Consider the following 18,688-nt stretch of genomic DNA (forward strand, 5'->3'; position numbering starts at 1 on the left):
AGGGGAATCTTTGCAGCTGAGATATCCTTCTTGATTCTCAGTTGCTTCACATTGGTGTGTGGCTGACCATTTTGACATCTATGTCCCTTCTACCAGTCTTTACATGGCTTCTTCCATAAATGCTTGGTTTTAAGACTTCTGTTCAACTAGTCTTCAGTTGGTTATTCAGGTCAATTATTCTATATTTTAGTTGTAATTCCAGTTTGGTCCTGGAAGGAGGTGAGTGTAACTTGTTCCTGTTCCACCGTCATGTTGGAGCTCCCTTAATTTCTTAATTTAGATAAAAATAGAGATAGTCTAACAGTTTCTTCCCATATTCTAATTGCTCCTGAGGTCAAATTTGTTACAAGAAGTTTCCCTTTCTATATTCTGGGACTACACCTGTTAAAACCTCTGTAATCACATCTTAACATTAAGTTCCTCATTAACAATATGCGTCCGTGCTAGATATCAGAGAAAATCTACATTATAATATTTCATCATTTTACCTCATTTAGGAATAATCTCGGGACCTTTAAGAAGTATCTATTTTAGTCCTGGCTTGGTAGCTCAGTTGCGTAGCGCATCATCCTGATATGTCAACATTGTGTATTTGATCCCTGGTCAGGCAAATTTATGCATATATGCAAATTTATGAATGCATAAATAATTGGAACAATAAATCAATGTTTTTTTCTCTCTCTCTCAAAATTAATTTAAAAAGTTTAAAAAGTATCTATTTTAATTTTAAAATAGCTAAATCTTTAAAAAGGAAATACAAATTTGTAAAGGAGTATTATTACTTCAGGGAAATAATTATTATGTAGGTTGATTTGTAAATGATGTGTTACATTCTATATGAAAGTGACTTTCTGTAATTTTGCTCTCTAAATAATGACTCAAACTCCTTGAAATGCCTTAAATACAAAGCAGTCTGGATTAAGGGGAAAAGTGGCAAAGATCCTGAGTGTTTGAATTAGAAATAATTCTTGTTTAATGAATCAACTCTATACTTGTTGACCAATTTTAACTTCTGAGGTAATGAGAAAGCTTTTCTGAAAAAAAAAGTCAGCAGATTTTTTAACAGAGACTCAGTGTTATATGACTTTGCCATAAGGAAAGGAGGAAGGAGAAAACTGATCAGGTTATAAGAAAAGGGGACCTCGAGCCTTTTTGGACTTGCTATCAACCACTCTTAGGATGTCAATTTATTCAGGTAGTGAGGCCCAGGATAACTGGCACAAACCATCTAAAATGAGAGTGGGCAGTGGACTCGTGTTTATATTGAGGTCTCTAAATATAGTATGGAAGCATATTCGAGGAACTGAAGGCATGTAATGGATGTAATTTGATTTCACAAGCATCTATTATGCATTTGTGGTACAGAAATTAACAAGGTATGTCCTTTGCTTTTAAGAACTTCACAATCTAGAGAGATGGAAACATCCCAAGTATAAGGAAGGTATTTTGAGTGATAACACCTACTCATCTGACTGCTTTTCTTAGTTTGGCTATACTGTCCCTTAGGTGATTACTATTGAGAAAGTCCCTCTAATTATCCTTTTTAAAACTCCAAGCTTTCCCTTTTGTTATGGTTATGTCAAAGTTTACATTTAAAGGCCAAAACTTAATTGATTGTTTCAAGGGAAAATCTTGTTTTAGGCAATGCCATGCATATATACTTCTGCCCTACTCATATTCTGTACAATCAAATAATTGCGTCTCCTTCTGGAACTCAGTGGGCTATGCTCTGATAATGGGCATAAATTTGACCTATATCAGCTGCAATAAGGGGGGGTGGGGCTAGGTATTCTGGAATTTTCCCAATGAAATGTCATTTTCCAATGAAATGACAAAAGCCATACCAAACAAAAGACTGACATGGTCACCCTGGGTTTAAATCTGTTACTCTATCTGGCTGTGCTAGTTTTGGCAAATCATTTAAACGTTGAACTTGTGTCCTCTTTTAAAAGCGAGCATACGTCGTATAAGCCACCAGCTTCCTTGATAGGAACAGCCAATAACATTAGTTGTGAAACATTGTATCAAAATCCACTCAGTTCAAGGTTAAGCGTAGTAATGTGGCAGAGATTATTGAACATTATAAAACCGTGGTGCAATTTACTAAAATCTACTAAGGCCAACAAAATTGCAGTGAGATACAAGAAATTACTGCGAATTACTAAAGGGAGAGTATGGTAACAGATCTTGATCCCAAAGTAACTCAGGTCAGCTCCTCAGCACACATCATTTGTTATTTCAGACTTTGTACTAGAAGGATACAGGACTTAAGTCCCACACTAGTGAGATGAAAGCAAGGGGAAAACTGTTGAAAATCGATCTGAGATCCCCAAAGGACCACGTCTATCAAAGGTGGGACAGAGGGACTGTAGAAAATGTTGCCCACAGCATCATACATGCCTCATTCTTACGAGGCAGGCATCTCCAAATTCCCAGGACTTTGGGTACCAGAGCCACGGAAAAGGTTGGGAGTGTCCCACCTAGGAATTTCCGATAAAAGGACATATATGATCCAACGGGGGAGGAGGTGTCCCACCGTAGGGGTCCGCTCCATAGGAGGGGGAGCGAGGAATGGGCGGGGGCGGCAGCGGACAGCAGGCTGGAGAGGAGGGGCGAGGCGCCTTCGCTGGCTCGCTCTCCTCCAGTGCGCTCCCCTTCCTTCCCCTCCCCGGTCAGCCAGGCACGGGAGGCATCCCGCCGAAGTCAGACCGTTTCAAGGGGAGGTGCCAAATTGTCGCGGCGCCGGGTCGGACCGTGCAGTAACGGCGACGCAGGAGGCGGAGCTGATACAGCTTGGGCCTGCGCTAAGGTAGGGATTAGGGGACCGCACCGAAGGTCAGGAGGGGGCGGTGGGGTAGAAGCGGGCCAATCTCAGATTCCACGGGGCGGACCGCCTTCCGGCGCCCCTGCTTCCCTAGCTCCGGGGCGATGCAGCCACTGAGAAGCAGTCTTTAGGTCTACAGCTTTGCCCAAGCCGTGGGCCAAGCGGTCTCCGCGCCACCCCAATTGAACTACCAGGCCTAGGCGCGGGCCTCTGGGGCTACAACGCCGCCAAGGCCTAGGGCCGAGTTATCACTGCGCGTGCGCAATCCCGCTAGCGGGGCCTGGGCGCTCAGCTCTGGGCTGGTGCACCCACTCAGGTTGTGCGTTGAAGCGGCGCTGCGCATGCGCCAGGCAGCTGGAGGAATTGGCGCGCCCAGTTTAGGGGTGCGTTTGGGTCCCCCTCAAGGACGATCGCCTGCCCGGACACTTCCCTCTTTGGGCCAGCCCGGCTACAGGGGCGTCCCGAGCTTCGGGTGAAGCGTCAGCCTCGGAGTTTCTCTTTCCTTTCCTACCTGCGGCCTGGTGTAGGCTATTGTTGTTTTCATATTGGTCGCCTTGACTCTGGGATCCGGTCCAGTCAATCTAACTACGTAGCCCCTGGCTCCGAACAGGCTAACTCATTAGGCCTCGACGCATGATCCTGATTTTGAGGTCTAGCGCAGAGTTTTGGACAAGCTAGGCGAAGCTGTTTTTAAACTGACGTGGAAGGGATGGGGAGAAATCGTTATGCACCTTTATTTTAAACCGGAAGATAATTGCTTAGCTCAGACACGGAAATATTTTCAGGTGCTGACAACTTTCCAAGCGCTCCTCCTTGGCCTAGAAAGAACTTCCAGCTTGAGTTGGAAGGCGAATTCAGAGTGAACTTTTTTGCGTTTGTTCTTTGAGAAATTACATAAAACGTTGGAACAGTTCTAGTCAAGAACTATAACAGCATAGATGTCATAGGACTGCCTAGTACCGCGCTTGGCGACTTAATCTCTGTCCGAGCTGAATGAAAGCATGAAAGCGGTAAAATTAACAGTGTCATGGAAAGCTCCTTCTCCCAGACTGGGAAGCGACAGCCACTAATGTTTACTGAGCCTCCTGGCTTTGTACCGTTCTAGTACTAACTTTCTGTGTGGTTTTACACCTTCCTGGATGAAGGTGCCGAAGTCAGTTTCCTGACTCCTGGGGCTGCTTGGAACATTTTATCAATGTTATTACTTTGGGCCTTGTAATCTTATATGATGAGCTGATACAGACATTTGGGGGTTAGAATAGAAGCACTTACTATCAGAGAATCTGAGTACTCTAGGTGAAATGTAATTCCACTGTATTTTAGAGGGCATTCGGTAGTCTGTACATATTATCAGCTGGAATATGTTATTGCTCATCCCACTCCCACCACGCAGGCCTGGTTGCTGTTAAGAACCTCCTCAACTCTAGGGCCTAAGCATTCCCTATTTTGTCCAGGTTCAAAGCTTACTTTCCCTCTCCACCCAAATTTGCATGATACCCAACTTTATTTGAGTCCCAAAACAATTGCCATCATTTTAAGGAGATAGTTACCTGTTCTAAATTAGCCACTGTTATCGCTCTCCATCCTTTTACCCTGCTTTATTGGCACTTACTATATTTTTGTATGTGTATTATCTCTCTCCTCCTTAATCATATCTCAGTAGATATTTGTTAATTGTATAAATGAGATTGAAGTCTGACTCCAGAAATATTTTGCAGTGAACTCTCAACTTGGATTCATTCATTCATTCATTCATTCATTTAACAAACATTTATTGAGTGACTGCTTTGTGTCAGATCCTGGCTAAGTGGTTAGGATATGTTAGTGAGCAAAATAGATTAAGATTTCTTTTTATCTGGAGCTTACCTTCTAGCAAAAAATGGTTAACAATATACTTTTTTTAATGTTAGAAAATTGTAACTACTATGAAAAAAGAGCAGAGGAAGAGAACTGGGAGTGCACATGAGGGTTGCAATTTTAAACAGAATGGTTTCTCTGGGTCTGAAGGATAAACCGAAGGTGCTATTTGTGACAGAGAACTCGTTTTTAGAATTAAATGTCTTTCTGGGAGGGGGACAGAAATGAATGTTCCTTGTCATTCTCTACTATGTGTTTCAGGGGGGCCCATAGCATTACCATTGTGACAAATGTAATCATCTTTTATAATCTATAGGTAAAACAGTATTTTTCCAAATTGAATTCAAGTTATTCAGGGTTTAACATTTTAATTCGGCACATCAAATTAAGAGACTGGGCTCTTATGTGGAAGAGACTAGCCAAAGGAATATTATAGGTATGTTGAGAAAAATTGTATATATATTTTTACATTTTACTATGCTTTGCAGTTTCTTTTTAATGTCCTTCTGACTGTGTATGACTTGTGAAGCAGTTTTCTAAGAGTAGTTATTGCTTTTCTTTATTTGAATATGTGTTGAAGATTCATCTAGTCTGATGTCATGCTTTAAGGTATTAAATTATTGCTCTTAGAGACTTTTGAATGAACCAAACAAGACTAACCAAATTTCTGACTATAATTAAAGGATACTTAGAGAAAGAGGCTGATGAGAAATGATTTTAGAAAGCAAAGTGTGTTTCCCTTCAGGTACTTTACTTATGTAGATTATAAACATTATGTTTAAGTATCAAAAACTATTGATCTAGAACTATAAATGTGGGTGCCCATGGGATTTACTTATGCCTTTAGGAGATTGTCATATTTAATTTTGGTTTTATCACTCAGCAAAATTGAAATTAGAATGCTCGTAAGATACAACTGCTGTTGAGGTTTGCTGGGATTGAATGTAAATTGAAACAGAGTAGGCAAAAGAGATTTGAGACCAAGAATGGAGTGACTGGTGTAATAGATTGACATCTAAGACTGCTGCTCAAGGCTGGAAGCACAGGGATACAGGAGGATATTTACTTCAGAGGAGGTAGCTTACCTCTGTGAAAAGGATATTCATAGTGTCCTTCAATGGAAAGCTGATGTGATCTTTTACTTTCATTATCCAGAAAAAAAAAAGTGTGTCTAGTTCACATGCTGATCCCATCTTAACAATATGAAAGTCTCCATGAAATTTAAGACCTAATAGGTTTTTTTCCAGTATTAATCTGACATCAGAGTGTCAGATAATATGCTTTTTACAAAACTTCAGTTTTGCTAATCTAAATTGAGCTCATATCAATTATATATGTATACACCCTGGAAGACAATTTGAGCTAAAAAGTACCAGCAGGTAATAGTGCATTAGTAGATCATAAATGTAACCACGTTATGATATTGAACAAAATTAATGCCAAATGAAAATATGCCAATGTCAAGAAGACCTACAGTGTTGAACAAGTATGTTGTAGGGCAACGATCTTTACAGTTGGATTCTATTTAATGGGAATGGTAAGGTGTTTTTTGGTTTTTGGGTTTTTTGTTTTGTTTTTTTGGTATTAGATCTATAAAGACCTAAATTTCAAATGGGTTTACAAATATCTTAAAGACCATTTCATCTTAGCTAGTCTGACAGTCTAAACAGTTTGTATAGATTGTATAGTTTGTTATTTTTCATATTTGAAAGTGACTTTCTATGTATGGTTCAGATTACTGAGAAGCTCAGTTACCTCTTCCAACTAAATACAGGTTGTCTTTGGACTAAAGATCTGTTTCATTACTCTTAGGTGAAATTTGGAAACTTTATTACAAAGAAAAATATAGAAACTAGGTTTCTGTTTTCTATGTCAGTTTGCTGTTTATTGTAAACATGGCAATATCATTTCCTTAGAGGCTGTACTTTAGTTTTAGTTGTGTTTTTAGTGTTTTAGTTTTGTCCATCCTGTTTGTAATTGTCTCACTTTAGTTAGCTGCTGTGTAGGTTTCTTATTGCTATTTGCCATAGATTTACAACATCTTATTCAAGTGGAACTGAGTTATAGGTGTCATCCTTTTTTGCAATTAACAATTGAGATCATGTTTAATTACTTTAGATTTATATTATTTATAACTTACAGCTGACATATATTTAATGACTCAGCTAAGCATGGAGGTGGTAACCATTATTATCCAACTGACATTTACTTGGTTTGGAGCCATTAACACACTCAAGCTCTGAACTGTACTGGTGTCCTGAAAGATATGGGTTTTCTTTAATGTCCTGTTTCTTTGGTTATAAAAGCATCATCAACTGTGTTACCCAGAAGGGAAAATTTGTTAAAAGCATTTAATTCTATACTGCAAGAAAACTTTTGTATATATTATGTTTCTCAAGCTTAGCTTTAGAGTTGACTCTTATTATTAAGTTAAATTAACAAAATACCTAACACTGGGCTTTCTTTGCAGAAAATACTAATTTTTTTTTCATGTATTCTTCTGGACTCACTTATAGAGAACAGTAATCAGCAATTAGAAGCTTTTGATTAACTGAAAAATATCAGTTTCCATGAAAAATGCTTTCCTCTCTAGTTTATTAGCTCTTAAGGCCCATGAATATCATTGACTGGTGTAATGTTGACATAAGAACCTAGGAGCTGGGTAACCTTTTGCTCCACATGATTTTGTTTTATTCTTTTATGCATTTCCTTCAGGTTCATTGCCTACTGCAGGCACTAAATCATTTGTTGATGAATTAGGCAAATGAATGTCCAGTAATCAGCTTAACTTATTATTTATGTCAGAAGTATTGCTAAGTAATAATGACATGTTGTCATATTAGCAGATACACTGATTAACAGTGATTGCTTTACTGTCAGTAATATGTAGAGACTGTCTATTACATGTTTTGTACAGGGAAATGAATTATTTGAACTATTCTTTGGGAGAATTCAGAATGTGTATATCATGTTCAGTCATTGAAAGACTTTCTTCTTGTCCACTAGTATTCAACAGTGTAGTTTTTAAGAGTGTAAGGGAACTTCCAAAATACAGTGTGTAAAACAACAAGTTACCTGTCTAAACAGGGATAATTTTGAAAGTTATCGAACTGTGCACATTTAGGAAAATGACCAAAATAGGAAATGTCATGCAAAAGGTTATCTTAGTTGATATATATTGGGTTTTTTCTTTCCTTCTATTGAATTTTAAAGAGAGAGAGAGGAAGGAAGGGAGAAAGAGAAGAGAGACATTGATCTGTTGCTACACCCATTTATGCATTCATTGGTTCTTTTTTAAAAATTCATTGTGTGTGAGAGAGAGAGAGAGAGAAGGAGAGAGAGAGAGAGAGAGAGAGAGATTGACTGATTGATTTATTTCACTTATTTATGCATTCATTGGCTGTTCCTTGTATGCGCCCTGACCAGGGATTAGAATTGGCAACCTTGGTTTTTGGGATGATGCTCTAACCAACTGGGCTGTCTGGCCAGGGCCTGCCATTTTCTTTTTATATTGCAAAGCAAATACCAGTACAGTAAGATTTTGTAATAACATAGTTTTTAAATTATATTTAAACAAAATGAGGAAATGCATAAAAAACTATTTTGCAAAGCACAAGGCATTTTTTATATGAGTAATTAACTGTGTACGTGAGCTAAGTCACATATCCCAAAACTCATGTAAGGCAAAAACAAAGTAACATATAGGATGTATCATGCGGAATACTGTTATGCTGTGACACTGTCAATCTGAAGAATGTATTCCCAATACAAATGCTGACCTCTGCTCTGAGACTATAAGAAACATTGCACTCCTGTGCAGAAAAGGAGAAATTTTGTAAATAGATTTAAACAAAAAGTAAAAAAAAAATTTTTTCCTATTCTAATACACTAATAAAGTAATTTTTTCTCTATTTTTGGATTATTCTTCTATAGCATTTAAGATATAATAGTTTATCTATGATACTTGATTATTATTTTCCTGTGGTATTGATAAAATTTTATATTACATATGGAGAAAGGAATTGTGGATTATGAGTTGTCATTATCAAACCTATATTGAATTCTTATGTCTGTAGTAAAGGCAATATTAATATGGTGGCATTCTGATTCTAAGATGTTGTTTTCCTTAACATTGGGTTATCCTCCCATACTCAGATGATTAATTTAAGCTTAGCATTTTGAAAACTGTCTTGTCAGATGAAAAAGCCAAATCATACCAATTCATTGATAAAATTACATGGCAAATTTTATCTCTGTCATTACCTCCATCAGAACTTTCCTATGAAAAAAATACCCATCAAAGTCCTGCCATATAACAGGGTTCAGCAGAACTAACTCCTTTTTTTTATTACAAGATCTTTTATTACAAAATCATAGGCATGTAATTCTGTAACATAACAGTATCACACTCAAGCACACCATATGACATTTTAGATGAAATGTTCAAATTAAAACTAAATTATTACACCCATATTATTACCTTACCAAACACACTCAAGCGGGCGTTACTTCTGCCAAACCCTGTATATGTCAGTATATCCATAACATATTAAAATATTGTTATCTGTATGTTTTAAAACTTTATCAAACATGTATCATTCCATAACTTAGTGATTTGGGTCAAAATTGTTTTGGAGATTTATTTGTATTGATTCTAGATAATTTATTTAATTGATGTATAGTATGCATATGCCACAGTTTATAGCTTGCTATTTCTAGTTTTTTTTTTATACTGTTGTTTTTATTCTGTTTTGTTTTCACAAAAAATTATGTATATGCTCTAGAGTTTATCTAGACGATTGTTTCCCAAACTGTAAGGCATGAATTATTAATGATCTTGAAATTACTTTAGTGGGCTGAGATAAGCATTTTCTTTTAAAAATGACAAAGAGAAAGATAAGATAGAGCAGGGTAGAATAGAATAGAATAAAATAGAAAAAATAGAAAAGATATCACTAAGCAGCTCATGTAGTAAGGGTAAGATTTTGTGAAAATTTTTTATCAACTACTTATATGTATCAAAAAAGATTGAAAGACAATACTGCCGAATGCTTCTCTAAAGTTATTATACCAGTTTATGTTCCTTCCAGCAATTTAAGTGTTTTTTGGTCTGTATCCTCACCAACACTGGGTTTTTCCCTCTCTAATTTTGCAGATCTGATGGGTGAGAGCTATCTTATTTTGATTGCATTTCCACAGTAAATATGGAATTTTTTCCTTATTCACCATGGGGTGAATTTGAGCATCCTTTCATATGTTTATTAATTTCTTCTTCTGTGATTGCCCATTTCCTTTGCCCATTTCTAAATTGAGTTGTTTGTCTTTTTCTTACTGATTTTAAGGTATTCTTTATATACTCTGGATACTAACCCTTTGTCAACTAATAGTTATATATGTTTAAAATATCGTCTCCCAATCTTTAGTAGGTTTTTCCCTTTGTTCATTTTGGTTTTTATTATGCCAAAATTGTAAGCTTTAATGTAGTAAAATTCATCAGTCTTTCCTTTGTGGCTTATGCTTTTGTGTTGTGTCTTATTTAAGAAATCTTTCCCTGCCCTGAGATCATAAAGATATTTTCTATGCTTTGTCCCAAAAGTTTGTGTTGCTTTTTTTCACATTCCAGATGGTTTCCCTTGCATTTTTTATGTTGAAATACTATAGATTAAACTTTTTCATTATGTTTTTTTCATATGTTACATTGTCCAGATTGTTGAAGCCTGCCCTCCAAACTTATAAAGTATAAGATCTAAAAGTTGTATTTTATAATACTAATTTTTAAATAATTAAGCAATTCTATTTCTGACTTAATAATAAAGTTGATATCATTTTCAAAACTGTATTTTTTTCAGATAAAGACTTTTTTAAAACTGTATTTTTTCTGAGATAAAGACTTTATTGAAGTTCCAAGATGGTATATTCTTTTCCTTCTGTTTTTTCTATATGTTTGTATCACATTGGAATTATTTTTAAAAAGCCATTTTTTCACAATGCTAGGGAATTCAATACTTTTTCACAGTACTGTACAATAATAATTAACCTAGAATTATTTTTGTATATTGGATACTGACTATATTGGGAATTCCATCCAACAAAAATGAAATTATTTTAATAGAATTCGACTGTTATTTTTTTGAATATGGTATTTTTATATGCCATACATGCAACTATATCTTAACCTCATTAGTCAAATAAACAAAATGGCTCATTTTTTACCATTCTTATTTTTTAAATAGTTACTATTCTTGAAATTTATAAAAGACACTGAAAAAAAGCTATTTATTTTCCTCCTTAAAAACCCAGGATATATAGCTGTTTAAAAAAGTCTGTAATAATTGATATCAAGTGATTTCCTGGGAATATTGTTAAGTGGGGAGAAAAAGCAACTTGTAGAAGAGTACATAAATTATTTTATGTAAGAAGAGGCTGCATAATAAAAACACATACATGGATCTTCTTATTTTTGCAAAAAGAAACAGGAAGAATAAACCAGAATCCAGTGAAATTTGGTACCTACGATGGTAGAGGGATGAAGTGGGGGGCAAAAAACAACCCAGGATATTCATTTAGCATGATAGCAAGATTTCCTTTCTACCAGGAAGACAGGTGGTCTAAAGTACAATGAGGGCAGTCTCATCTCTACTTTGGTTCCCTTTCTTTTAAAGTATTATTTTTTATTGTGTTTTTTTCTTTTACCACTTAGTCTGCTTATATCCCCTCCCCCTAGCAATCACCACACTGTTGTCCATGTCCACAAGTCCTTTTTCCTTTTCTCTCAATTCCTCCATCCCCTATCCTCCCCACTCCCAGCTGTCAGCCTGCTCTCTATCTATAAATCTGACTCTATTTGGCTTGTTAGTTCAGTTTGTTGGTAAGATTTCACATATGAGTGAAATCATACAGTATTTGTCTTTCTCTGACTGGCTTATTTCAGTTAACATAATGTTCTCCAGGTCCATACATACTGTAGCAAAGGGTAAAACTTTCTTCTTTTTTTTTTTTCACAGCTGAGTAATATACCATTGTATAAATGTCCCATAGTTGTTTTATCCACTCATCTACTAATGGACATTTGGGCTGCTTCCATATCTTGGCGATTGTAAATAATGCTGCAATGAGCATAGGGGTGCTTATGTTCTTTCAAATGAGTGTTTTGGGTTCCTTCAGATATATTCCCCGAAGTGAGATCGCTGGGTCAAAAGGCAGATCTATTTTTAATTTTCTTGAGGTAAAGGAAAACTTGCCTGTTTTCCACAGTAGCTGCCACAGTCTGCATTCCCACCAACAGTGCAAAAGGGTTCCCCTTTCTCCATATCCTCATCAGCACTTGTTGTTTGTTGATTTATTGATAACCATTCTGACAGGTGTGAGATGGTATCCCATTGTGGTTTTAATTTGCATTTCTCTGATGATTAGTGGTGTTGAGCATCTTATCATGTGTCTATTGTCCATCTGTATATCCTCTTTGGAGAAGTGTCTATTCAGGTCTTTTGCCCATTTTTTAATCGGGTTGTTTGTTTTTTTGTATTGAGTTTTTTAAGTTCTTTATAAATATTGGATATTAACCCCTTATCAGATGTATTGGTGAGTATGTTCTCCCATTCTGTGAGTTGTCTTTTTATTTTGTTGATGATTTCCTCTGCTGTGCACAAACTTTTTAGTTTGAAGTAGTCCCATTTGTTTATTTTTTCTTTTGTTTCCCTTGCCTGGGGAGATACATCTGATAAAGTCTTGCTAGAGCAATGTCTGAGATTTTCCTGCCTATGTATTCTAGCCACAGCAATCAGACTACAAGAAGAAATACAAGGTCTCCAAATTGGAAAGGAAGAAGTTAAACTGTCTTTATTTGCAGACGACATGATACTATACATAGAGAACCCCAAAGATTCCACCAAGAACTGATAAATGAATTCAGCAAAGTAGCAGGATACAAAATTAGTATCCATGAAATTTGCATTTTTATATGCCAATAATGAATAGAAAGGGAAATTAAGAAAACAGTCCCATCACAATTGTTTGAAAAAGAATAAAATACCTAGGAACAAACCTAACCAATGATGTAAAAGACTTGCTCTCAGAAAATTATAAGACATTGAAGAAAGAAATTGATGAAGATTCCAATAAGTGGAAGCACATACTGTGTTCATGGATTGGAAGAATTAACATCATTAAAGTGTCCACACTACCTAAAGCAATGTATAGATTCAGTGCAATTCCTATCAAGATTCCAATGACATATATCACAGAACTAGACCAAATATTTCAAAAATTTATATGGAACCACAAATGGCCCTGCATGGTAACATGAACCTGAGAAAGAACAAACTTGGAGGAATCATGCTGCCTAATATCATACTATACTCTTTAAGTCCATAGTAATCAATACAACATGTTACTGACATAAAAACAGACATATAGGTCAATAGAACATAATAGAGAGTCCAGAAATAGACCCACACCTTTATAGTCAGTTAATATTCGACAGAGGAAGCAAGCACATACAATGGACTAAAGATAGTTTATCCAGTAAATGGTGTTGAGTAAATTGGACAGATACATGCAGAAGAACAAACCTAGGGCACCTTCTTCCACCACAGGCAAGAATAAATTCAAAATGGATGAAAGATTTAAATGTTAGACCTGAAACCATAAAAATCCAGAAGAAAACATGGTCCTCTTTCTTTATTTACTTTTTTTTTGCCTTTGAATTCTCTTCCTCTCCTTTTTCTTTTTCTCTTTATTCCTGACTTCTTTTTTTATTTTTGTTGAATAAACCTGGGGCAAATACGGAAAAGATATTTTCAGTTAAGATGAGGCAAAAAAAATAGAATTCCTAAAAGAGTTAGTATCCAGTATACAAAATATGCTTTGAATAGATATATTGCATTCCACTCTGAGCCATGTGCTGTGGTGGTTATGGCAATGAAAGAATCATGGCTCCCTCTCTCAAAGCACCTGCAAATTAATAGCAAGCAGATCTTGTTTTAAGTCCAAGTGGTCCTTTTAAAAACAAGCATATCTTTTCCAAACATTAGAAGTAATCATTTGTTTTAATTTCCATGGTTTGAGTTATAATTACTTTGAATATATTATTATTCTTTATATTCTGAGAGACTTTTTTTACAGCTGAGAAAAACAAAATTTTAACAGGCATATAAAACATCAGTGAGAACACCTTTAAGACTTGACCTTATTTTCATAATTGTTTTTATCTATCTATTATAGGGCTCTAACTACTTGTAGATACTAGATAAAATGTTCTCATGTTAGCACTTGAAGTATGGATTGTATTTGAGTAAATAGAATCCAACTTAAATCAGAAATATCAACATTATTAAATATCATTTCATTAAATTACTTTTTATCTTTAGCGATAAGATAGTTGACGGTGTAATGGTTGAACCATGGTCCATACATACTGCATATCTTGTGGTAGGGCTGCTTCTGCTGTTACTTGTACATGGTAGAAAATAGTTATTGTGGAGATGGTTAATTAAGGCAGGAACATTCAGTGCTCTTGCTACATACTTGATGGCTGTTTCAGATTTTTTTGTTAAAGTCTAGGATATCAAAGCTCTGTTCTTTCATTCATCCTTTTATACTTTCCATTCATTACTGTCATTCCCCACCCCGCCCCCCGCCAGCTTAGTAAATCATATATTCCTCAGTGGAGCTGAGAATTGGGAAGTCTGCTCTTCACAGTGATGCAGAATTTTCCAAGCCCAGGGAAAATTTGACCAAGATTTAAAGTTTATTTTTCTTTATTTATAGGAATTCAACTCTGAAATGAAAATTTTCTACTTATTTCCTTTTAGATTTAAGAATCTACATTTATCCTGGGATCACTTTTTCAAACCTTAGCAGAAGGATTCTTATAAGAAGCCATATGGTAGTTCCAGAACCGTTAAACCACCTTTTGGGTTTTATAGCTGTTAACTCCCATGCCTAAAACATAATTCCTTAATCTTCTTTTTACAGTATTTGAGCTTAGCTTATTTTCTGTTAATTAGAAGTGATTTTAACTTGCCTAGTTTCATTCGACATATGGGATGCTGATTTAACCACATGCTTGTGCTCAGGACTATACAGGACCGAGTTTATATGGAAGAGGAACTTTCCCTTTTTATGGAGAAAGTGGCAAGTTTAGAAAAAATTGTGCCCTTGGAGCATGTATTTTCTATCACATGAAGTGCTTCATTTATTGGTCATCTGATGGGAAGGTCAGTGAGATAGTATCTGGCTTTGAGGGGCTCACAGTGTAGTGACTACAATGGCAACAGATAATTTTGTGGGTATGTAGAATGGAAGGGGTAAAGGATACAACAGGGAATCATGTGTATTGTCTGAGGCGTAGAGAAGGGGTTCCCAGAGATGGTGAAGTCTGAGCAACCATCTCCATCAGCCATGAGGAGACAGGCCACACCCTACTTTCACAGGTAATGCTGTCCTGCGGAAGGATTTGAGTTAAACAACTCAAAAGTCTGGTATGTTTACTCCATTCCCAGAGATTGAAAGACAATATAAATATTTTAGATAACATGTTCTTAATTCATCATAGATATTCTTTAATTTTTTTCCAACACATCTGAACATTAGAGTCAACCAGCTGAAGTTCAGTGTCCAATTGATGTTAAAAGTTTCACATCTTTCAGCATGCATGTTGATTTCCATCTAGTGTTAATTTTATTAAATTTAGAAAATATCTGCTCTTCACTGTTAACAGCTTAATATTACTGCCACTATTAACTTTCTCTTTTTTGTTTCCATTCTTTATAAGTAAAATATTGTTAAAATACAGTGAACAATATAAATAATTATGCAAAGCCAGCATAGTGTCAGAAGCTTCTGACTCAAAGTGCTTGTTTGTGAGCCCTTGTAAGGAAGTCCAAAAATAGCTTACAAAAGTAATACATATATAGAACTTAAAAGTCTTCAAAATGTTAATTAAAAATTCCTAATTTTTTTCTGGAGACAGATTTTATAAAATAAAAGAATGGACTGAAAGATTTAGCAATGAAATTACTTTGTTATATACAAAGTGTTTTACTACCCAGAAATCTTCAAAGGCCAAGGTGTTGGCTGATTTTCTTGAAGAATTTTTTTGCTAGGAAGTTCAACATGTAATTTTAATTCTTTTCCATATGTTGTATTTTACATTGTATATGACAACCTAATAATTGGAGTTAAGTGAAGTATAATAATCCACTTGGTTCTTATATCAATGGAAAAACAATTATGCAGTTAGCACACAGTCAAAGGAATAATAAAATGCAGTTTGGTCTCTAACTTTATGAAGCTCTATTTCCTTAATGATGCTTTTCTTGAGCTAATATTAAAATTCTGTTTTTTGCATGTCGCAAACAGATGCCAGCAAAAGATGGTGGAGGTGGACTGGATATGAACAAAGCAATAAAGGAGTAGTGGCTTGAGATTAATTCTTGCCTATGGTAGCATTATGTGCAGGAATGGAGATTACCTGGGCCAAACTAGGACTGTGAATTCTAGGGACAGAATCTTAATGACATATGTTGCCAAGCTTTCATTCCTTGGTAGCACCTTTTTCCCCATACAGATTTTTCTGTTGCCCACTCTTGGCTCTTGCTCAGCCAGTTCCTAACTTAACAGTTGGGCACAGAGGTAGCTGGGTGCCTTCTACAGAGATGGTTTCCATCCTGCAGGTGGCTCCAGCATGATTGAAGCTCCTACAGGGTGCTGCATATGAATCTTATATATACTTTTATTATAGGGGTATATATTCAATGTTATATATAAGGAATACACATATACTCCATATATGTATACAATATATATAACTTATGTAACTATAGATACTTATGAGTGTCATGATGACTGTGACACTCATGGTCAAAAGAATGTATTTTTCTTTTGTGAACAAAGATGCTTCAGTTCCTTGAGACTGATATTAAATATTTACTTCAAAAAGTGTAAACATATACATTTCATAAAGTTAGTCATCAGTTCCCTGTGAAATAGTTCCCCACAGATTTAGAAAAATACATTTTTGATGACTAACCTTCAGCAGCCAGCCTTTGACATGTAGAAAGCACACCTCTGTTGTACTTAGGTTATATTGTAGTTATTTTTTTCTATTAAATTTTGAGCTTCTTGAGGGGAGTGATTATGCCCCTTTTTATATCTTCAGTATTGGACACTCAATAAATGTTCAGTGATACTGTCAGACCCAGAGTTCTCTTGACCAGAAGTGTCTTTTCACAGACATACGACTGCAGGTGACATTACAGACACACTAGAATCCCAGTGGTCAGCAGAGTTATGAGCTGGGTACCAGAGGTTTTGTACAGATGCCTCTGTAAGAAAGTTCAGAATGAATAATTTGAAGGCAAGTGTTCAATTGCTGGTTGAATTTGCAACCTGATTCTAGGCATCTAAGAAACCCATTTGATTTTGTAGCAGGGAAAGTTGAAATCCAAGAAACTACTTGAAAGGAAAAGATGAGGTATCAGTCAATCATTATATACTGCCTGTTTTTTCATTGTATATTGCCATCTGTCCTGTTTGTGCATGAGAGCACACAGTGGGCATTGTGCTGTTCATTAAGAACTCCATGCCAACAGTTGAAGCCCTGCAAATGCAGGCAAACACAAGGTCTACCAGTCATGTAACTTTTCATGTGAACTTCTTACTCAGTAAGAGAGGACAATGTGGAAAGAAATCTGGGCTCATCCACTTAGAAGCTAGTGATCTTGGAGGATTAATCTCTCTGTGCCTCAGTTTCCTCATATGTAAAACAATGATAGCAATATCTATGTCTTACAATTGAGATGATTAGGACTAATTTGTAAGGACTCTTTTAACTAGCACATATGACATCTACATTAAATATTTGATGACATAGCCCAAATACTGTTCTTTTTGAAATTTCAAGATTTAAATACGAAAAGATACTAAAATAAGTACTTCATAGAAGAGTAGGTTCTTTGATGACATAAAGAGGTGGGTAATTTAAAGTAGAAGCTCAGATTCTGTCCTTAGCTCTAAAGTGGCCTTGAGTGCTGCCCAAAAGAGAAGGTGTCATTCTCAGGTCAGGGTCTTACAATTCGAGTGGCATGGTAAAGTAAAGTGGCTGGATTTGGCACCAGGGGAGTTTGCTCTGGTTCACGCTCTGCCACTGACCCAGGGTGATTCCGTTAGCAGTGACAAGCTGCTTCACCTCTGTATTAGTTCCCTAGGGCTGTCCTAACAAACTACTGAAAACTGAGAGGCTTAAAATGACAGAATTATTTTTAATCCTCAACCGAGGACATGCTTTTGATTTTAGAAAGGGGAGAGGGATGGAGACAGAGAGGGAGAGAAACATAAACATCTATCAGTTGCCTCTTGTATGTGCCGTGACCAGGGACTGAACCCACAACCTTTCAGTTTACAGGACAATGCTCCAGCCAACTGAGCCACACTGGAGAGGGGGAAATAATAGAAATTTATTTTCTCCTAGTTCTGGAAGCTAGAAGTCTAAAACCAAGGTGTCAGCAGGGCCATTGACTCTTAAGGGTGGAAGGGACAAATATCCTTTTAGGTCTGTAGAAAATAAGTACCTAATATGATCATCTTTCTACTGGAACTCATCCCTGGTTACATTGACTTAGCTGATGGGAAAGACAGACCTTGGAAAATCCTTTGCTCCTTTAAATCCAGCAAGAGTATGATGATTATTGAGGGAAATGGCCAAACATGCCATTTGATAGGCATATTGGCTGTTTATTGCATCTTATTTTAATCTAATCAAAAATATTGAAAGTTGAAAAGTACACAAGTAAAAATGTTTCTAGTATAGCAAATCAATAAGAGCTCTCTTTGAAATAGCTTTATAATGTCCCCTTCGAACACTCTTATTCTCGGCATAGGAGCAGATGCTTGTGATGTAAATGTGTGCTGTTTTGAGTTTACAGTCATGCACCACATAACAATGTTTCGGTCAGCAGAAGTCCACATATGTGATGGTGGTTCCATAAGATTATAATGAACTTGAAA

General features: G+C 36.1%; 2 protein-coding genes across 5 annotated transcripts in view; one reads left to right on the forward strand and one right to left on the reverse strand.

Annotated features, from left to right (window-relative positions):
* Positions 1-2,684: 2,684 nt before the first annotated feature.
* RCBTB2 (RCC1 and BTB domain containing protein 2) overlaps positions 2,685-18,688 on the forward strand; it is a 40,193-nt gene continuing 24,189 nt past the window's right edge. For 3 of the 4 annotated variants that reach the window (XR_008530239.1, XM_054586346.1, XM_054586347.1), the window contains exon 1: positions 2,686-2,809. The gene's annotated coding sequence lies outside the window, so the exon portion shown is untranslated. Of the gene's footprint in view, positions 2,810-18,688 lie in introns of all 4 variants that reach the window. The other variant, XM_054586348.1, reaches the window with a different exon arrangement.
* The window catches only part of RB1 (RB transcriptional corepressor 1), a 305,988-nt gene continuing 300,538 nt past the window's right edge, over positions 13,239-18,688 (reverse strand). The window contains exon 28 of the mRNA XM_054586341.1: positions 13,239-13,453. Within this exon, the coding sequence (XP_054442316.1) occupies positions 13,435-13,453 (19 nt within the window). The 3' untranslated portion in view covers positions 13,239-13,434. The remainder of the gene's footprint in view (positions 13,454-18,688) is intronic.

Source organism: Pteronotus mesoamericanus, unplaced genomic scaffold (assembly GCF_021234165.1).
Source record: "Pteronotus mesoamericanus isolate MK-2021 breed Mesoamerican mustached bat unplaced genomic scaffold, CSHL_Meso_final contig_94, whole genome shotgun sequence".
Classification (NCBI taxonomy): Eukaryota; Metazoa; Chordata; class Mammalia; order Chiroptera; family Mormoopidae; genus Pteronotus; species Pteronotus mesoamericanus.